Source organism: Harpegnathos saltator, unplaced genomic scaffold (assembly GCF_003227715.2).
Source record: "Harpegnathos saltator strain DR-91 unplaced genomic scaffold, Hsal_v8.6 scaffold12, whole genome shotgun sequence".
In the NCBI taxonomy this organism is placed as follows: Eukaryota; Metazoa; Arthropoda; class Insecta; order Hymenoptera; family Formicidae; genus Harpegnathos; species Harpegnathos saltator.
The window spans coordinates 647334-669155 of NW_020229895.1; the positions used below are offsets into that span (position 1 = coordinate 647334).

Genomic DNA, 21822 nt, shown 5'->3' on the forward strand with positions numbered 1-21822 from the left:
GTTCTATACCTGTAATATCGAATCCAGCCGAGTGAAAAGTAATATTCGCCGCGGGACGTGGGTGGACGTTCGGAAACCGCTATCTGCCCGCTCTTTCCGTCCATTTTATCCACGCACGCACTTTATTATTATCATCGTCGGAGCCACTGATGGTGGTGTCTCTCTCTCTCTCTCTCTCTCTCTCTCTCTCTCTCTCTCTCTCTCACTCTCTCACTCTCTCGCCCGCTCGCGCGATGTCAGCTGACCGCTCCGAATCTTCCTTCACCCTCGCGCGCGCGCGCGCGAACCCTTTGAGAATTTTCGTTTCAACTCACACACGCGCGCGGAGTATCGATCGTGCGTCCGACGCTCCCCCCTCCCGCGTCCCCCCGTAGGTAGACCGTCTCGTCGGAGACGTTTGTCTAATTTCAATGTCTTCTCTCGTCCGTCTTCTCTCGGCGCGCCTCCGCGATCGAGTCCGACTCGCGTGATGTTGACTCGACCAAAGAGAAAAAGATTCGTCTGCAATTGCGGCTCCGGTTATGTAAGGCGCACCCGCATCGGGGGATCTTCTTCCATTCCTCTTTATTACATTCCATCGTGCAGCTGGGGGGGGGGGAGGGATAGGAAATGAGAAGAGAGGAGAGAACGGGGAAGAAAGAGAGGCGAGGCGAGAGTCGGCCGCAGCGTCTTTTCACTCGGTATAATCGCGGCTAATAACAGTCGACAGCAATTGCGCCTGATAGGAAGGTACAAACAGTATCTGTGTCTCTCACCCCGTATTTTTTCCCCCTTTTCTTTTTCCTCCTTGCGGCGACGCTAATCGTCTCGCCGCGAGTTCGAAGTATCCCGGGAGAGAGAATCTCTCGTCTTATTTCGCGGACGCACAAGAAGCTTCTAGAGAGAGAGATGGGGGGGGGGAGGAGGGAAAGAGGAAAGGAAAGTTCCGCCCGCAGCGCGGGCGAGATTCCTCCGGAACTTTTAAGTTCGTCAATGCCGTCTCATGCCGGCGCGACGTCGGCGGCAGGAGGGCCCCGACATTTTCACACTTTCCTTCGCCGAAGTTGAAGAAACTCGCCACGAGAGGAAAGCTGGTCGAGGCGAGAGGTCCCGCATTTTTCTTTATCTTTTTTTTTTCTCTTTCTTTCGCGGTACATTGAGCGGAACGCCAAGTTCTCACGGTTATCGTTCCAATCAGAGGAGAGGCATAATTCATTTGTCGAAGGAGATATTTTCTTTAGCGCTTGTTAATTATTTTCTTTTGCTCTTACGCACCGTAGATACTGCATACCGATAACGTGTTCGATTCGATTCGTTTGGCGTTTGTTAAGATTGCATGGGTGGGAAAAGGCTTGTTTGTTTTTCCCTGGTAATATTGCAAAGTGCTTGCAACATGCAGCGGCTGCTAGCGTCGCTGTATAATATTGCAAAAGCGTTGGCTGCAGAGAGAGAAAAAACGCACGAAATATCGGCGGTAAAGCAAAGCAAAGTTCGTGCTTTCTTCTTCTTTCCCCCCAATTTTTTTTTCATCGGGAAGAGTTACTGCAAATAACATCGGAGATTAGAGAATTTGCCTAACTTAAAAATTTCCAGTCACGTTTCGGCGTTCACGACGCTAGGCTCGACATCGCGATAAAAAGGAGAAGAAAAAGCGCGGGCGATAAGAGTGTTTTCTATCGTAAACACTCGGCGAAGCAACGGGCGAAATAAAAGACTCGAGAGTATGAAATAACTGCGATATTTAAATCGTAATTTTACGCGCGTTACGTAATGGACGCACTTCTATTTTCGCTTATTCCTGAAAATACACGCGGTGGTCGCGCGATATTGTCTCGTATTTATTTATATCGTATCGAGATGAAAATAGGCCCGAGAATTGGCACGACTCAATGAGAAGAGCGCGTGCCAGAAATATCGAGCGGGAGCGCGAGCGAATGGCGAAGATCTCGGCTGCTAAGTCCCACCCTTACATTCATAAGTGGCTCAAGCGCGGCACTTTCCGCGAATCCGCGAACGCATAAATCACACAATCTTCTTCTTGCCGGTCGTCGCATGCAATTACAAGCCGTCGCTCGCACCTTCCGCGAGCGAGCGCGCTCGCTCCCCCGTACCACCTCCCGGACGTAAACACGAGGAGTGTAACGCGACCGAGCACTTTTGACGTGAACTTCTAATAGAATTATCTCCGCGTCTAACGTACTCGCATTAATACGCGACTCGCGCGAGTGTCTGAAAGGGTTAATTACGATACGAACCGTCGTCTCGCATCTGTAGTCGCGCGCGAGCCGGCGACAGCGGACGGCTATAAATTCCTCGGACGCGGCGAATTTGCGTCTGAGAACGTCCCTCCTTTCTCTCTCTCTCTCTCTCTCTCTCCCCCTCACTCTCAAGGAAAGAGTGAAGGAGACAGAAAGCAAGAGGACTGCTCTCCTTCGAAAGTAGCACGCGCGAAGAGCGATCCACGAGGAACGAAGAAACCGCGCGCGCGCGCGTTGCCGTTCTTTGATCGAGCGAACGATGGGAGCGTTTTCGCGCGGGACGTGCACGGCGCACGATGGGAGAGACGAAGAAGAAGAAGAAGAAGACGAAGACGAAGATTTCCATTGTCCTCGCGCGAGCGAGAGAGCGCGAGCGAGCGAACGAGCGGAGCCGGTTTCGAAAGCTAGAAAAAATCGTCGCTGATATGAAGGCGGGGCGCGAGGAGGGAAGGAGAAGAGAAGAGAAGAGAAGAGAGGAGAGGAGAGGAGAGGAGAGAAATGATGCTCGTGGTTACTCGCCTTCCTTGTAGCTGGATGAAAACGGTCCGAGGTATCTTTCTCACGACCTGGGGGCATCCTGAGACCGCGGTGTCGAAGGACTGCGCGAGCCAAATGAAAGGGAAGGAGAGGAGCTGAGGGGGGGGGGAGCGGGAAGAGAGTATCTCTTTCCTTTTCCTCCGGTCGTGCCTTCGCTCGTCATAGTCGGTTTATTGCGCCGTTGTTTTCCACGACGACGACGACGACGATGCGTCTCCGGCGATGTTTCCGGCCGTATTCGGACGCAACTTTCATTCTGGAGCGAGTGCGAACCTCGTCGTCGGGCACGTCGTCGTGCGTGAGCCATTAATTCGCAGACGTCTGGGCGTTTTTAGAAATTAGCACAGCGACACGCGCGACTTGCGTCTATTTCTGTGCAGGATCTTCGCCTCTGGTGGTCGTCGTCGCGTTTCGCGATTTCAGCGCGCTCCGACCGCGCACTTCTCTCCTCCTGCCGTTGCTTTCCCCGCGATGTTTGCCTGCCTTTTTCTCGCCGTAACACTCGCGCGACTCGCGTTGATTCTCGCGTGCCGTTTCATCGTGACGAAACCGTGTTGTTGTACCCTCCTGCGCTTTACGCCTACGTGGCGAAGCACCGCCACAGGTAACGCGATATAAATTCTCCTTCCGCGCTTCTCCTAGCTCTCTTCCTGCACTTCTCTCCTTCTTACCGCGCGCGCGTTCTCTCTCTCTCTCTCTCTCTTTCTCTCCTTCTCTCCTTCTCTCGCTCTCTCAATCTCTCTTGCTCACGTAGTCTTGCTCTCCCTTTCCCTCTGCAGCCGCGCTCGTGATTTCCGTTCGTTCACCCTTTCCGGTCGTCACCCTCTTCTTCTCGCGTTGCCTCCGCTGCCGATCTCGCATTGTTGTCTTTTCGCGACTCACTTCCGCGACTTCTTCTCAAGATCGTTTACCGCGAAACAACGATCGTGTCCGAGCGACGGACGAAATTGTCTCTCCTGTTTTCCTTTGAAACAAAAGGAAAACCGTTGGCCGACGTAATGTGTGAGAAAAGGAAGGGAGAGACTCTTACCTTTCGAGATTTTATCCTGCTGAATGAACAATTTCGTTAGCTCGCGGAACGCAGTCGTGCGATTCTTTCTCATGACGTTAAAGTTTATTTTTCTCAAGTATACTCGCGCGCGCGAGACTGTTGAGTCTGTCTCGCGACTGCCGTCGCGAAATGTTAACAAGCCGTGACAATTTCATCGCCACTCGTAACTTTCGCAATTACACTCTCACGGAGGGCGGGCCCGGGGTAAAGTGATTTCACTGATGGCTCTCGCGGAAGAAAGATGCGTTTGCACTTGCAAACAAGAAACATGAAGACCTTTAAGCTCCCGTGAAGGATTTATCGCCGAGTGAGTCCATGCAGAAAGTGTGCATCGCGTAGTTTCGTCGGAGTTTGTCGTGGCGCGTTTAGAAATATTCTCACAGTCGGTCGTTCGTCATCGTCGAGCATGAATCTCGCCTCGCGGCCAGCTGCGGTAGCTCGCGATTTGCGCTTTAATTCCGTTCCTACATTTCTATCGCGTATCATGCCGTTAACTCGATAAGAGTCGGCGAGCTAATAATATCGTTACCTTTGATGCCTCACATGTGGGGCTTATTTTTGGAGCGGAGATTGATCGGAGCTTCGAGTGGATTACCTACGACGCCTTCCACGTCGATATGTTACTACAAGTGCACGCAAAATAATATTAGGTTGATCCACAACAGTTTTTATTTTTTTTTTCTTTTTTTCCCCCCCCCCAAACACAAACACCAAACAAGCGGCGCGATAGCACTCTCGATAGAGAGAAGCACGCCGACACGTGAAATGTGGTGTTCCACGAGAAAAACGATTTTCCAGTTACTTAGTTGGATAGAATACAAACCCCGGCTGACCGTTCGCGCGTTTCCCGAAATTTATTCGAGCAGCCGGTCCGAGCAGCCGCAGGTTCGATAGCTTCTCGAATCGATGCAAAAATGGGACGTCTGGGAATTGGCACCATTTTAGGATGCACTAAGGCAGGCATTCCTCCAGACATCCTTGCTTTCGGATTGGCAGGCATTCGTCATGTTTTATTAGGTCGATCGGATACGCGATCGTGTGGGCTTAATTGACAAGCGGTATTGGCGAGCGAGCGAGCGAGCGAGCTCGCATTGTGCAGCAGGACAACAGGGTTGGCGTGTCGGGTAATACGGTTTCCTCTTAAAAACAAGGCGAACCAATCGAACCTGTTTCCGCGGAACGGCCAACGGCACGATATTATCTAATTTCTGAAATATTTATTACACGTCGTCCTTCTTTCGCGATGATCGCGCGCCGCTTTCGTATTTCGGTATCGATTTTCCGGCGCGATCGCTTGCGTACGAATGTCTAATTATCTCTCTCGTGGTAGGTCCGTCTCTTGGTCACTTTTCGCGTCGACCAATGACCGACGTCTACTCGGTTTACCGGGGAGGGATAGACGTTGACTTCGACGAGATATCCCAAAAATTTGATTTCGAAAATTCGATTTGTTTTTGCGATCGGTTATCGCGACAAATTAATCTTTTGATAAAATTTTTCTCGAGGAAGTTAAGCGTGTGATATGATTATAGACGACCTCGGGTTTCTATCAGATAAGATGTTTATTACCCGAAATAAAATGGAAGCTCTTGGAATTTTAAAACGATCTTTTCTTCGCCTGGAAAAGTTGGATTTTTATTTGAGCAAAAGTCGAATGAAAAAGACCAAGTTTTACGGGTTACGTTCTCACAAACTGCAATCGAGTCAAATTGAATAGCAAGTTTGTGTCAGATCGATATAAAATCATGAGAAACGCGGGTGAAGACAATATATATCGGTAGTACGTTCTCCTGGAGAACAAACACGCGTCCTGCAAACTTTTATACTTGTTCCTTTGTTCTTTTGATAAAAGCATCATGCTATATGCCGAATCGCAGCTGTTGGACGAGCGAAACATCGGCGCTGCTTATTCCGTAATTGGCACGTACGTTGCCGAATGTACAAAAGAGAGAGAGAGAGAGAGAGAGAGAGAGAGAGAGAGAGAGAGAGAGAGAGAGAGAGAGAGAGCAACGCGGTCGATAACGCGGATAATCGAACGTTGAATGGGGACATAACCGCCGGGTTCCGGTCTCGCTCCTCGAGCGTTCTGGTTCCTCTCCAAAGTCGCGAATAATATCGCAGGTCGTGCTCGATAACCGCTTCTTCCGCATCTTCGAAGTGGATTCCGATGGCGCGGAGCGGACGGGCTCGCCGACACTCGGAGTGACAAATGTTCTCACCTATCTGCGAGCGGCGCGGTGTGAAGTCGGCGAGTAGCGTCTGTTCGCTTCCATATTCAACTCGTAACCCGGCAATAAGATCTTTTTCTCGCACGTCGCGCGTCATTTTGCGTTCCCGTTTAAACGAACATTACGAGCCATTAGCGCGTCGATTCACGGTCGCCCGAGCAGGTCGCGCTTGATTCACCCGCAAAACACTGGACTCTCCTCTCTCTCTCTCTCTCTCTCTCCCTCTCGTCGTCGCGGCAGCTGCTCTCTCTCTCACTCTCTCTCTCTCTCTCTCTCTCTCTCTCTCTCTCTCGTATTCTCGGGGAGTATATACCACGTACAATTAACAAGCGTTACCGCTAACGCGGTGACAAAAATGACATTACTCGCGATGGAAGCGGCACAGTTGCATCGCGCAACCGTCGTTCTCTGCCAGATCTGTTCAATATGGGATGGAAATGCTGGCGCGCACGCACGCATCCACCGAATTGCATTTCGCTGGTTATGAGAAAATGCAATTGAGTATTTATACGGCACGTTTGCGGCGTACGTAGCGAAATTAGCAATTAGCGCTAACAGCATCGTTTCGTCTCCGTCACGCGGCTTAATTCCAAATAAGACAGAACGATGCGCTCTCCCTCCCTCCTCTCTCTCTCTCTCTCTCTCTCTCTCTCTCTCTCTCGAAGCGCTGACAATGAATTCTGGGAAGTAGCCAGAGCCGAAGCTAATACCATTAACCCAACAATCGCTAAAGTGGCAATTAGACTTCGAAGACGAAGTCGTTTATGCGACACTTTGGAACTGAGATTCGACATGTATGCGCAAAATCGCGCGGGACCGTTCGTTCGCGACGACGAAAACATATTCTGCGTCCTCGTGGAGGTATTGTCCTGCCTGCCCTTTATTATTTGTCATCGTCCAAGTTCAATTCGTGCCCGATCCAAGTGTCTCTTATGTCGATGTGACAAGAGACAAGTGCGAGCCTGCGCTGAGCGAGAGAATAAGAGAGAGAGAGAGAGAGAGAGAGAGAGACGCACGCTCGAATTTCTCGCGGAGCGCAAAGTGGCCTTTATGAAAACAGGATTCAGCGTTTCCGGATTTAGGCTCCTCCGCCTGTAGGGTCTTAGCTTGTCGCTCCGACTTAATTGCCAAGATTATCCCTGTGCAAATACACCCCCTATCGCGCGTAGTCTCGCGTCGCGACTGCTCGAGACGAGCATCCCTCGCGATAAGGAGAGATCGCAAGGACCGGCTTGGGGGAATCATTGTTGAGGGCTGCGTTGGATCCGTGCCAGCTACTGGACGCAGGGGTACCAGCTTTTCGCGACCCTTAGCTGCCGGTGGTTCGCCTTCGACTTTCCCCAAAGCCCTTCGGGCGGCTGGCGACAACGAGGAGAGGTGTGTAGTAGGTACCGCCATAGAGCGACGGCGGCGGCGGTGGTGGTGGCGTCGGAGGAAGAAAAGCGGTTGCCCTCACCTTCGAGAATTCTACCCTGGGGGGTTATGTAGGTGTTAATCGCGACGTGTGTGCGAGACACTGAGCCTAGAGTACGTACGTACGTACGCGGGACCAGGTAGTAAAGCCGGGGATATCGACCGTAGATGTTGTTGATGCAAACGGTAACCATGGGTGACTCGGGCCGGTTGACCAATTGCAGTCTTCACGGTGGCCATACTCGACCAATCGGCTGACGGTACGCTGTCGGTTTTTTGATTGGGCGATACCGGGGATAAGAGACCAGTTCGAGGCCATCGGGACCCACAAATGGACGTGGGCACATCAAGTGGAGAACATCGGCCTGCCGCTGCGGTGCCAAGTGCCCGTTCTTCGTCTTCGTCTTCATCCTCGTCGACTTTGTCGTCGTTGTCGTCGTCGTCGCCGCCGCCGCCGCCGCCGCCGTCATCGCCGCAGTCGCACTCATCGGCCACCTCGCTCGACTTCTTCGTGTAACGCGACTCACGGGATATAGATTCGGATTTTGTGTCTATCCCTCGATTATCGCCACCGAGTCGCTCGTCCTTGTAAGATCCTTTTACAACATCAGCTTTAGGGTCGCCCGATCTCTGACACGGCGACTCTGCACACCGCACTGTGAACTATATGCACTTTAGATGTTTCGCTTTGCCTAAGACACCCACTTGGTGAACCGTGTCACCTTCGATCGGACTTTCGAACGAACGAATCGAACCGGTAGATTTCCCTCCGATCATCTCCCTTCGACAAATCTTCCCTCGTACTTTCCGTCTCACGTATATTTTGAGTGCAAAGAGCGCAAAGAGGAATCGGCCTCGAAAAGTTATCCTTGTTTCGCTCCGAAATCCCGAAAGTCGCTTTCTAGCGCGTTTCTAGAACAAAGCACAAGAGCACGCTCGACGAAAGCCCGATCGACCTCTTCTCGCGTTGCATAACGCAGCCGCGGCGTCGGCTTCTTACATATCATTTCATCGATCTAATTATTTTTTTCCTCGCTTCCTCATCAACCTTCGCTATTGATTTGCTCGACGCTAGAGACCTCGTTCGTTGTTTCCATCGAATCTCATTTACAAAGATCGATATCCTCCTGACTTCGTTCGAACCGAAACCGGGCCGAGGATATTTTCCGGAAGACGTTAATTTGCTTGTTCGCAATGCAACGCGGTGCGGGCTCTCCCTCCCTCTCTCTCTCTCTCTCTCTCTCTCCCTCTCCCTCTCCCTCTCCCTCCCTCCGAATTTTGATCGTCGAGATTTATTTGATATTCGGGCGAGCCCGAGCCAATCGGCTTGGCGTATTCGCGACCCAGTTGAGAAGGATACCGTTCCCTGCAGCGGCGCGCGTTCGCGCGCGCACCTCGTAAGAGATCGCGGGCTAACAAAGTGGATTACTGTGTACTCGGAGCTTTAATTCGCGCTTTTCGTCGGTTGGGCGCGTATTTTGCATCGGACTCGCTCGCTTTCGACTATCACCACCCACCATCGCCACCAACACCTACACCAATTCCAACGGCAGTCACCACTGTCGCCGGCACCCCCCCCCCTCCCCTCTCTCACTTGATCTATGTGTTTGCCCCGGGGCGAAATTAAGTTATTTCATTATCGTACACCATTGTGTAAGCTACCTCTCATCTGTATAGACGAGAGCCGTTGTTTCGGCGCCGAGCGACTTCGCCCGCGCCCGCGTCTCGGGGAAAAAGAAAAAAGACTCGCCCGCGACACATCAGGGAGGGACTCTATAAGTTCTTGCGTGTTTCGTAGTTACGCGACGAATTAATCCGAAATTCAACGGTGGATTATCCTTCGAAGCAGTCGTTTTCGCGATTCGCACCTTCTAGGCCTTCGGAAAAATCCTCTCTGTCGTGCGCAGATTTTCGTCCTCGAGACTCGTCGACTAGGTCTCACCTAGTCGGATCGTGCGTGTTCCCTTTTGCAATGTGACGCAAGGTCGCAGATAGTCAGGTTAGGGTGTCCTACATCGAGGACACTTATTCAGGTCGGTAATATTTCGCACGGACAACGCGTCCGAGTGAAGCGACTGTGACGTGTGCGAGCAAAAGCGGCCTCGCCGGTGTGTAGGGTGCGCAATTTTCGCTAACGAAATCCTTCCGCGAGTCTCTTCTTCGAAAACGAGTTTTCGGTCGGGTCGGCGCGCGTTATCAGGTGTAGCGAGAAACCCGCTGTAATTCCGCCCTGTTTTCTGTTTCAGACAAACGAAAAGCTGGCATCGATCGCAGAGTAATTTACTGCTGTGTCAAGGTGAGTTGACAAATTTATTTACCCTCTGAATTGGAAGTAGACAGGGAGAGAGAGAGGGCCGGCTGCGGTTTGTGTAAGCCCGGCAGAATTTGACGGAATTTGCGTGGCGCGCGCGAGATGTCTCAAAGTTTTACGCGAGAATAATTGTCGAACGAACCGCCGGTGAATTTATTACACCGGCGTAACTCACTCGCGCTACATATAAATTATCTCAAGATGAATTATCTGAGAAGAAAGTCTATACGCCGAACGTCGCCGCGCGTATAGATGAGACGGCAAGGATGACTGCTCGCACCGTTTGCGTGATTATCCCGTTAATGGGATACTTTTTTTAATTGTTACAAGAGCCGGTTTCGCGCGCTCTTTCTCTCTCTCTCTCTCTCTCTCTCTCTCTCTCTCTCTCTCTCTCTCTCTCTCTCTCTCTGTCGTCATTGTTTCACGGAGCTCGCCGCGAGACGAGAGATCGCCATTGTTTTCGCCTCAATATTCCAGGAAAGACTCAGGATTCGCGCTCCTCCCGCGATTTTCCCCTCGATCTTGCTGCTGTTTTTCCGTCGTCGCCGTGCGAAGTTTCGGACGTTTCGAAACACGTCCGTCCGATCGCGCCGCGATAAAAGATCCGCTCCTGCGATTCTTTAGCGGTCGGCATCCGGACGAGAGGCGAAAGAGCGAATGAAAGTGCGACGGGAGAAATAACTGTTGCTGCTGGTGTCCGCATTGCATTCAATTAGAATCGCCATTTATAAGCGCGTGGAGCCTCGCGAGATTACGATGACGGTGTGGCGTCGCAGAAGCGCGCGGTGCGATTCTCTAAACGCGGTGAAAGGTGGACGCACGCACGCACGCACGCAGGCTTTTAATTACATCAGCCGCGACGGTGGCTAATGAAACTGGCGGAGAGTGAGGTGTCGTTAAAATCGTACAGTCAAGCGCTAATGATTACGCGCGATCTCGCTCTCTTTGTGATCGTAACGCTCGGCTTAAGAGGACTGGAGGGTCAGATTGCTGAAAAATCGTGCTTGTTTTTCATAATATTTTGTGATGAACTGAATAAATGTGCAGGAATGCAAATTTTAGGCATATTTATACAACATGTGAAGAATAGAAAAATTTTGTTTATTAACAAATACTCGTATAAATATATACTAGAAAAAAAAATGGAACAAAATTAACGAAATGGCAGCTATTAGGAAAAAATTTAAATTTTTCAGTCCTTTTACAATAAAAGAATTAATATCTCGAAATGAAATATTTCGACGTAATTGTCCATGGTTAATCTGAGAGAAGGCCAGATGAACAAATATTATTGCTTTAAAAATTTCAAATCGATACGAAGCTCAGTTTCGGGGAAATCATTGCAAAAAGTCATTGAACAATAAAATTTCGCGAGAAAAACGCGTTTAAAATTTAAGTGGACGTATATTTATATGAGTATTTGTTAATAAACAAAATTTTTCTACTCTTCATATGTTATATAAATATATGAAAAGATTTTCATTATTGCACATTTATTCAGTTTGTCACAAAATATTATCAGAAACAAGCAGGATTTTTCAGTAATCTGACCTTCCAGTCCCCCCTCTTAATACTGTTACTCGAACGCGCAGTGGATAACAACAATCCGAAGGACGGACTGTGTTACGGTAACGATAGCGACATCGGTCCGCATTTGAACGGACACGGGTTCCTTCAGCGATCACGCGAGGCTCGCGCACGCGGGAGAGGAAGTTTCCCGTTTCGCGGAAAGAAGGCACACACACACACACACACACAAAGTGGTAAAGTGCGAGCGAAATGCAGCTCTCCCGAGAGGCAACTTCTTCCATCTTAACGCGCGGTCGTCCCTCCTGTGTCTCGGGATTCAGTTAACGCGTTAATTACCGTTACACCGCGCAGTAGCCGTGTGGCCGAGGTCAACGTAAACCGCCGTAACGCCCGGACGCGGATAACCAGTTTCGGCGCGAGAACGAAAAGCAAGCTTTCCGTTTCCTTTTCCCGCGAGCGGATCAAGAAGCGAAATCACGAAGCGTGACTGTGAATCCGCGCGCCTCAACCGTGAAATCACAGTCCCCATCGTGTCTCTCTCTCTCTCTCTCTCTCTCCCTCTCCCTCCCTCCTTCTTCTCTCACCTGTGCCCTCCGCCCCAACTCCCCTCTTTCTCCTTCTTTCCTTACCTCAGCGCAACTGTATTTCATCTCTCGTCTTGATCTCCGCCGTCTTGATCCTCCTTTGATCTTTCCATCAGCCGGCAGGTAACACACGAGGAAACGCGCGTCTCTCTTGAGCAACAACTGATCGTTATTTTAGCCGCGCGCTAGTCGCTATTGCGATAACCGGCAATTACGCGCCGACACTGATAGCGGTAATTATTTCTCGTGTTCCAGCCGATCGGGGCTCGGCTCGCGCGCCGGCTCGCTCTCCGCCGCCGAGAGCGCGCGAACTTGATCTCGTTCTTGCGGACGATGTCCGCAAGCGTTTCAGCCCGATTTTAGCCCTCGGAGGAGGTATCGTCGTGCAGTTTACGGCGCTCGGCCCGATCAGTTTCCACGCCCGGGGAAACGAGGAGGGAGGGGTTTGACGGATGCTCCAATTGTTCCGAATTTTTCCACGCCTCTCTCGCTCGCGCTCGCGCGTACTCTCGCCGATCTCGACGCGTTATGTGTTATCGCCACTCGAGAAAAAGCACTTCTCTCGCATTCTTTACGGTTCGTTAATATCTCGACGGGGCGCGCTAATGGGAAACGGACGGACGTAATTTAAGCACGAAAAGAAGGGGGGATCGATGGCGAGCGCCGCGTGCGGTTTGCCACACGTATTACACGTGTTTGCCGAACATTAATCAGTCCGCCCGCTGTTATTCGCGGTCGTCATTATAGTCCGGCTCTTTGATCGCGCGGGTCTAAGTAACGGTACAAGCAGCGAAATGTCTCTCTCTCTCTCTCTCTCTCTCTCTCTCTCGAGCGCGCGCGCGCGGAGAGACGAAGCGGGCTCGATTATTTGTCGTCGCTGGCAAAGGACGAGCGCGGCGTGGTACGCGAAATTCAGCCATCAGGTCGATTGTGGAAAAAGCAATCCCCTTTCCGTAGAGCCGCCCGAGAAGTATAAAGTGTCGACACGCGGACATGAACAATTTTCAAAAAAGCACTCGCAGCGATTCCTCGTTAATATTCTGCGCGCACTCGATCACGACTCACGATCACGCTTTGAGGGTCTCTCGAAGTTGCGGAAATTGTGCGAACGATGAAAATGGGAAACGCGGAAACCGCAAGAAGCCGGAGAAAGTCGTGCGAGTGCGGAGACGGGGAGGCGCAGAGTCGCGGGAAAATGCGTTCTGTAAATCGAGAAACGCACGAGAGGATTGAGGGGAAGGGGAGAGGAGTCGGCGGAGAAATAGACAAATTTATATACACGACAATAATGTAATTTAGAAGGCATGATGAAGCAGGACTGTAGGCTATTTGCATATTGAGCGACGATATATCGAGGCGGCCCCAGCGTATCCTCCTAGGAAATGGAAAGAACGGACGACGAGCAAGGTGGGTGGTCGGGCGTGGGCGGGTAACCAAGGGGGAGGCGACAGGGATGTGCGCGAAAATCAGCGAGACACGACACGTGCGTAACTCGGAGGGGGGCGAAAAGGGCGCCGTGGCAAACGTCACGCGTGAATCGCGTCATTAAAAGATCAGCCTTTCGAGCCTACGCGATTCTTACTTTGCCCTTTGCCACGAAGCTCTCTCTCTCCCCCCTTTCTCTCTCTCTCTCTCTCTCTCTCTTGCCGTCGCGAGACCGCGCGCGATCCATCTTCCATAAATCGCTCCGCAGCGATTTCTTTTATTTCGCGAAGCGGGCTCGCCTTTAGCTATTCGTCGAATTAAAATTGCGCTCTCTCTCTCTCTCTTTTCCTCTTTGTTTCCCTCCTCCTCTCGCCGACCAATCGATTCTCGTCTAGTCCGCGGAAGCCTCGCGGGTTATTTTTCGACTCCCTGCGGAACCCCCTGGCGTCCTAGAAATATCGGGTTCCCGTGTTCCCGCTGAATCACCCTGTACCCACGACGTACAAAATCGCGGGGGGGGGGGGAGAGTGGAAAGACGAGGGCGGGAGGGACAAAGGGGGAGAACGTAAGGGAAGAAAGGAGAAGCGCCGGGGGGGGGGTGACAGAACGAAGGGACGAGGGCTCGGCGCATGCGTTCCGACGCAACAATATGGTGAATTCCGCGAAGCGGCCCAGTATCCGCCCGACCGTCAGCTGATCGATATACTTCCGCACACACGCCACGTCACACGCGCGAGCACACGCATGTCACTCATCGGGCTAGCCGTTTCACGCGTGCGACTACACGTCTCGGCCATCGCGGTGCTGCACCCGCTCGCGCGACGTCCTTCCTCGCCGTCGTCGGTTGGCCGTTGGCACTTGGTCAGCCATCTGGTCGCGCTACTCCGTCGTCATTACCGTCATTCTCGTCATCCCCGTCGTCGAGCGTAGCGGGACTGGCCGCGACGACGGCAGGCCGTCCCCGGTGAGACAGATAGGCGTCCGTGCTCCGTGTGAACGAAGCGAGAACGAAGGAGGAAAAGAGTCGCCCGCCGCGGCCGCGCCGCCGACGCAGGTACGTGGAGAACGCGCGGTGGTCGGCTGAAGTTGCCGTTTATCGCGCCCCTGAATCCGACCGAAGTGCGCGTTCGATTCGCCTGTCGCGAGATCTCGCGGCTGCCAGATCGCCGCCGCTCGCCGCGCGTGTTCGGCGTATCGTTCGCTGCTGAGATTCGGCACCGGCGAGAGAGAGAGAGGTAGAGAGAGAGAGAGGCCATCATCGTTCGATCGAAAGAGCAGTCAGGATTCGCCGGGAGAGCAGCATGAACCGTAATTGCGCAAACATCGCTGTGCACAGGTATCTCGATCTTTACGAAATATAACCTCTTTGCGCGACATAACCCTCTCGCAGCGGCGCGGCCGTGATACGTCCATTTCTCAGCGTGGGCTTTTCCGACGGAAAATTCACTCCGACCCCTCCTCGACAGCGTTCTTTCATACGTTCGATCATTGGATATGCTACACTGGTCACACCGCTCGATGGTTCCGTCGCGGGTATTCCCTCCTCTCTCTCTCTCTCTCCTTACATTCCTCATGGCTGCAGTCGTCGGGCTGCATAGTTTCGCGACGGCGTCTCCCTCTCTCTCTCTCTCTCTCTCTCTCTCTTTCTCTCTTTTTTATACTATTACTTTATATATTTTTTTTTATATTAATTTCTTCATTTTACATAGCAGTATTAATTATCTACTTTTCTTGTAAACAATATTTTTAATTTTCTTTTATTTTGTAATTTCTGCCTTCGCGCTTGAGGAGACTTTGTCCCAGAGCGCTCAATAAATGACGCTTCTCTCTCTCTCTCTCTCTCTCTCTCTCTCGACCGCCGCTACAGCCGCTAAGGCTTACGTAAGAGACGTAACCGCGCGCCTTCGGCACAAGCGAGAGAGAGAGAGAGAGAGAGAGAGAGAGAGAGAGAGAGAGAGAGAGAGTGAGAGAGAGAGAGAGAGAGAGAGAGAGAAAACCTCGTTTTTGCGACACGCGTCTTCTCGAGAACTCGCGCTCTCGTGCTTGTGCTTCGCTATCGGGAAATCTGGCGACCCGGTTCTCGTCACAGATGACCTGCGCATCAGCGCGCTCGAGGAGCATGTTCTCTCCGCCTCTGCAGCCGTGAAATTCTCTCATCGCGTGGCGATCTCGGAATCGTTCATTGACTTTCCTCTCGTCTTCTCTCCCTCTCTCTCTCTCTCTCCCCCCCTCTCTCTCACTTTTTCTCTCTTTCTCCGTTGCACTCTCACGCTCCGCATCCTCCTCCTCCGTCTGTCCGCGTTAGCGATGCATCCGCATTACTCGGGCGCGCACGTTGCGGCTTACTCGCCTGCGCGCACGCACGCACGCACGTATACATAATTTGTGCACACATATACACACACACATACATAAATACATACATACATACATACATACATACAGACACACAGATCTCGTTGGTAAACGCGCACACCTCTCCTTGCTCTCGCTGCCCCTCGACAAACTCCCTCCGCGAGCGATTCGCCCCACCAGATCCGCGCCTCCTCGCGAGGCGAGGAGGAAGAGGTGGACGAGTCTCGGAGAGTCGGAGAGGAACGAGGCTCGCCACTTTGCGAAGTTTGACTCGTGTTCGCGGCCTAGTGTCAGTTCTGGCGCAACCGTGTCTGCTGCAAGCGAGAGAGATCCCTTTGCGCGATTCGTCCGCGAGGCAGCCAGCAGGCAAGAATACGCAGATAGGAATATCGGAATAGAATAATAGAATAACGGAGTGGCCGGCGTTGATCTCATTCGGCTTGGGAGGCTCGGTCGCGCAGGACACGTCTCTTTCTCTGTCGGCAGGTTCGCCCGTCCGTTCGCGGCGCTGTTACGACACGAGAACCGGAAACGGAAGGTCGCCGCGTCGGACCCGGTGCCGGTTATTGTGCGCGAAGAAGCCACCTCGTGGCGGGGTTGAATGAACCTCGGGTGCAGCAGCCGCAGCTGCGTTTGGCACGTTTCATTGTCCCTGACCTATCCCCGGAGTGTCTGGAATTTTCAGCCTTGAGTGCTCTCGGTCGTGATTCGCGAACGCGAGCGCGAGCGCGAGCGCGAGTGAAGTTCGCCCATTCTCTCGCTCTCGCTCTCGTATCTGCATCTGGTGACAGTGATCGGGAAATGGTGCTCAAGGTTCCGGCCTCGCTCGCAGTCGACTACGGAGGAGATCACGGCGCGCGTTTAGCGACGCGACGCGCCGCGCCGCGCCGCGCCGCGATTCGTCGCAGGTGGATGCATTTAAATAGCGGCGCTCGTCCGTGCGATTCTCTTCCGCCGCGGCTTCGCCGATCCGCCGCGAGACGAAAGATCCTTAATCCCGCCGCAAATTACAGTGATTTTCGCCGCCGATCCCATCGCCGTTTGTCGCTCCGACCGGAAAAGCCGCGCACGCGCGCAATTTTGTCGGGCCAGCGACGTTCCCGCGGCGATAACGTTCGTCGTCGAGACGACGACGACGACGACGACGATCTTCCTGACTGAGACTGCCGGCGCACCGTTGCCGCGCAATTACGCTAGTCGCAGATACCACGAGAGCACTTTTTTTTCTCAATGCGCCGCCACGCGCTCAGAATTCGCGGATTTATCAGGCGAAAGCTCCAGCTGCGCTCGCAAGGCGAACGCGAAGCCGCGTTATGAATGCAAAGCTTGAGCAAGCGAGGATTTAACAAGGACAGCTTTATCGACGGCGCAAAACCTCGTGGCGATCCGTCGCCGCCACGGTGACCTCGCGCGAATACGTGCGTGAGATACGTGGCTGTTTAGTAGCGATTTATCTCTCTCTCTCTCTCTCTCTCTCTCTGTCCCATCTCTCCGACTTGTCGCAATGTTCCTCTCAGGGTATTGCCTCGGGTTTGTGCCTCGCTTCAGGTCGGCTCTCATATGCATTTGCACGACGGCAAATAGTTGCGGGAGTCATCGCAGTCGTAATATAATTCCGCGCGAAAATGTGACCGCGATAATCCGCGCGCACGCGCGCGCTGCAGCCTTGCGATGACGCGCTCTCGGTCGCGAGACGCATATGCGTGGTTTCTCCTCTCTTCGTCTGCCTACCTTTTTTTATCGCCCGCGTGAGAATACGAGCGTAACTGTCGCGCGCGATTCCATCGCGCGGAGACTACGATCGTGAATGTTATTCATCGTCTCTACCAGGCTCGGCGACGGCATCGTCGCGCCTGGCCCTCGCGAGAAAAATACGCGTTCGTGTGTGCATGTGTGTGTGCGTGCGTGTGTGACGCGTGCAGTATTTCAGTGGCGCCGGTAGACGCGGGGAATTCCAATAATGCCTTCCACTTCCGGCCGAGTTATTTCAGCTCGAACGCGTCGTGTATCCACATACTTTCGCATCATGACTGTTGCCTCCGACAAGAAGCGCCGATTCAGCCGATTCATTAAGCCTTTAACGCCTACTGGTAACTGTAGTTACCAGAAACGCATTTGAGAATCCATAACTTAGTGAAAAAAGGAGATGTTTTCGTTTTCTTTGCACCCGCAAAGGCACTGTAAAGATGAATTGTTCTTCTAAAAAATGGCATATAGATTGCATGTAGATTCGGTTTAGTCTGTTTTTAGCTCGGTTTTAATGACAACATGTTTCGTCAGATTTCAAGTAGGCATGGTTAGCATTGTTATTGACATCTAGAAGTGCGCTATAAATGAATAGATTGGTATCTGTTAGAATTTTATACATTTGGAAGCTTTCTTCTCAGATGCAAAATGTGAAATTAAAAGAATACAGAAATTCAAAATGGCGAATCCAATATGGTGGACACGAAAATCAAGAAATCAAGCTGTTTTCGTGAAACCTGCAGTAGTAACCTACAGCGCTTTTTACGCGGCGAAAAATGCAGGGACTATCTACATGGGGTGATCTATGAGATATTCTTCCGAAGTAGTAAGCTTGACGCTCTGAATGATAAACTTCACTCACAAATATAGTAAAATTTCGGCTAAAAAATGTCAAGCTGAGAGTTCAATATCAGAGTTGTGTCGTATAGATTACCCTTCATTTTTCTCCGTATAGGTTGCTCATATGTTTTTGGGATTAAAGTCACATTCACCAATAAGCAAGAAACGAACGATAAAATGAACCAATATAAAATTCTGTTATCTTTTTCGGTTTATCACTACTTATAGTCTCAGTTGAAAAAAACTCAAATTTTATTCTTAAAACACTGATAAAAGAGTCGGGCGTTAAAGGGTTAAATGCGACAATGATACGCGCTCCGTTACTCTGTTTCTGTCGCACTTATATGTATACCGCGCGCGGTGCTCGACTTGCCGAATTTCTCTTGATATCAAAATATGATGCAAAAGTATAGCCGAATGTAGCCGAGTATTGCCGAAATAGCCGAGCCGGGCATCGCTAGAGTTGCGTGTCGAGGCGAAATAGACCGCCGCAGAACTTGTCGCGGCGACGCGCGTTATCTCAGAGAGAGACGGACGCGCTGCGTAAGACTTGTTATCAGCGCGAGCGCGCGCCGGGAGTGAAACTCCGTTATTATCGCGAGCACATCTCGGGCGAGCTCGCGAAGCTGTCTGAGAAACTTCGCTGCCTGCGCGGGACGACTCGCCGGGAGCAGCAGCTAATTATCGCCATTAGAGGAGGATGCTCCTCCTGATCGCGCCGAAATCGCGCAGACACCGCGACTCGCGTTAACGCGCGTGCGCGCGCGCGAGAGAGAGAGAGAGAGAGAGACGCCAATTGATGACGCATAGACGCAAACTCGCGCTCGCGTGCAGCTCAGGCGTGTAACTAAACCGCTGTTGTCTTGATTGCGCAGGGCTCGTTGCTGACTTATCGCGGAGGCTGCGAGGGCGAACACCATTATCGGTGAGTGACTCTTGGCAATTACGCGTCGCTTTCGCAGAGTAGTTTCCTCCGGCTCGCGCGAGTCCACTCGGTGCGGTTGCGAATTCTCTCAGCCGGTCGGCCAGCTCGTTAATTCGCCGAGTCGATCGCGCGAATCTTTGTCTTCGCCGCTCTGTTATCTTCCATTCACGCGAAAAACGCGCGCGGGAACACGCACGCGTTCAATGAGATTGCGATTAGGAGGGTCGCACGACGACGTTTTCGCCCGTTGGCGAAGGCGAAAACGCGCGGCCGGTGCAAAGTACAATAAAACTGCGCGCGCGCGCAAAGGAGAAAGAGAGAAAGAGCGAGCGAGCGAGCGAGAGAGAGAGAGAGAGAGAGAGAGAGGAGGCAGGGAGGAGGGACGGGAAGGGTTAAGAGAAGAGGGACGCAAAGTGGTCAGACTGGTGTAACAGGACGTTAGCCCCTGCTCGCGTGTGGCAAGGGCAGGACGATATTGTTATTGCGCCTTCCTTCATCCTTCGCGCGGATCTCCACCGGGCCTGCCGCTCTCCGCGCGGCCAGCGGCTCTCAAATGTTCTTCGCTGCGCATCGTGATTGGCGCTCATGCGTCTCGCGGCGATGTCGAATTGACGGGAGGTAAATTGCAAGCGATCGCCTGGCGCGGCTGCGATTTCGCGAGGAATAATCGCGAGATCCTTGTTTACGTCTCCCGCGCGCGCGCGTTATCCTGCTCGTTCGCTCGCGGACGAAGGGTCAACCGGAGCCAAAGTCCTCCCGAAGTCTCGCTTCGCCTTCGCGATCGCCGCATTCCACCTGCAGCAACGTTATTACTTATCTCTCTCCCTCTCTCCCCCTCTCTCTCTCTCTCTCTCTCTCTCTCTCTCTCTCTCTCTCTCCTGCTGCTCCACCAGCACATTCTCGTCTCTCATTCGCATTACGTGCCGCCGCGAGCTGACGTCCGCCGCTGGAATGCCACGCAACGAAAACGAATGGCCGACGGAGGTTAAAAATCGCGCGCATCGCCGTATTCTATCTCGCGGCGGAGCATTATTTCGTCGCGAGTATCTCCTCGCGATCGCGAGGATACTGATACGTGTATGCGCGCGTGCAGACTCTCTCCTGCCTGCTCTCTCGTCTACCTGCCTACCCTTTCGTGGCTTTCGGCCTCCTATACCTCCCCGCCGCGCCGGGGACATGTACAATCGTCATAAACCACTATGTCGAGTCGGGTAGACCGCAAAGGGTTAACCTAATGCTGTGAAATGGGATAGTTGACGCGGGCGCCGAATGAATCGGGCCTTACACGGCGGAGAGAGAGAAGCTGCGAACGCGAATAATATCATTCGGCGGTTTTGCGGTGTTTGCGCAAGTCGATCGTGTCGCCGCGCGCAGTCGAGTTTCTCACCCCTCTCCCCCCCTCTCTCTCTCTCTCTCTCTCTCTCTCTCTCTTTCTCTCTGAAGTGCATCCGCGTGATTTACCACCCTATATGGGGACGAAAGTTCCCTTCGACGCGTATTTCCGCCCGTTCAAAAGTGGCACGGTGGAAATTCGGAAGGGAGAGAGGGGCGGGGGGGACAACGTCTGTAATTTGAACCGAGCGCACCGTGTTACGTTGCATTGTCGAGATTCGCGAAACACAACATTGCGCCTCGCCGCGACGGTGGATAATTTTACGAGCCTTCTGCTCTCTTTCTATTGTTACGATGCCTGCGCTGCGACGCGACTACGCGACTACGACGACGACGACGACGACGACGACGACGACGAGGAGAACGACCTAAATGGTCTGCGGGTTTAAAGACTGTGTTCCCGCTAATTACTACCCTTGTTCAATGGGCGACTAGCTTGATGTCAGCTTTGGCACGTTTTCACAGAAGCGCGCGCGCGCGCTAACGATTTTCTTTTACGGCGCGGCGCTCCGCTTACGACATCGTCGCGAAGGGGAATGCGCGTTGCGGCCTGGCTGTTAACCCTTTAACAGCCGCGCCGCTTCGTCCCGTTTCGTCTATTGGCTCTGTCTCTCGGGCTCGACGGCTTTTATTTCTCTCTCGAACGGCGCCTCTCTCTCTCTCTCTCTCTCTCTCTCTCTCTCTCTCTCTCTTTCTCTCTCTCTCTCGCTCGCTCGCTCTCGCGAAACTCTCCGCGGGCGGAACGCCGGTTTCAAATTGTCGGCGCGCGCGGAATTATCGAATTAGCCCGTCGGCTGAATAACAATTCTCGCGTAAACATTTGCCGCCGTGCGCGCGTACACGATATGTCGCCGCTTCGCAAGCTCTGCAGTAGGAAAATCAGGGATTAATTAATCATATGGATAGCGGATCGCGCGAGAGCGAGTCATCGAGTCGCATGGCCGCGAGCGTACTCGAGAGACTTCCGTTTACGCCGTTCACGCGACCGGAAATTTCAGCAAACGAAACAGCCGAAACACAGCTTCGTAATATTACGCGATACTGATAATCGGGCTCTCTCCTAAATAATGCGCCTGTGACGGAACACGCCCGATTCCCGAGCGAAAATGTCGAACCGCGCGGAATCACCGAGAGACGCTACGAACAGACCCGGACGGAAAAGCGCAGACGGCGACGTTCGCTGATCTTTCCTTCGCAGGCCGTCGCTTTTAGCGGAGTCCCGTTGCAGAGACATTTTAGCGCGGTGGC

At 52.5% G+C, this 21822-nt stretch overlaps 1 protein-coding gene across 1 annotated transcript in view; it reads left to right on the plus strand.

Annotated features, from left to right (window-relative positions):
- Positions 1–21822, plus strand: part of HnRNP-K (Heterogeneous nuclear ribonucleoprotein K) — a 110476-nt gene that overhangs the window by 20914 nt on the left and 67740 nt on the right. The window contains exon 3 of the mRNA XM_025305284.1: positions 9713–9762. Coding sequence (XP_025161069.1) covers positions 9713–9762 — 50 coding nt within the window. The remainder of the gene's footprint in view (positions 1–9712; positions 9763–21822) is intronic.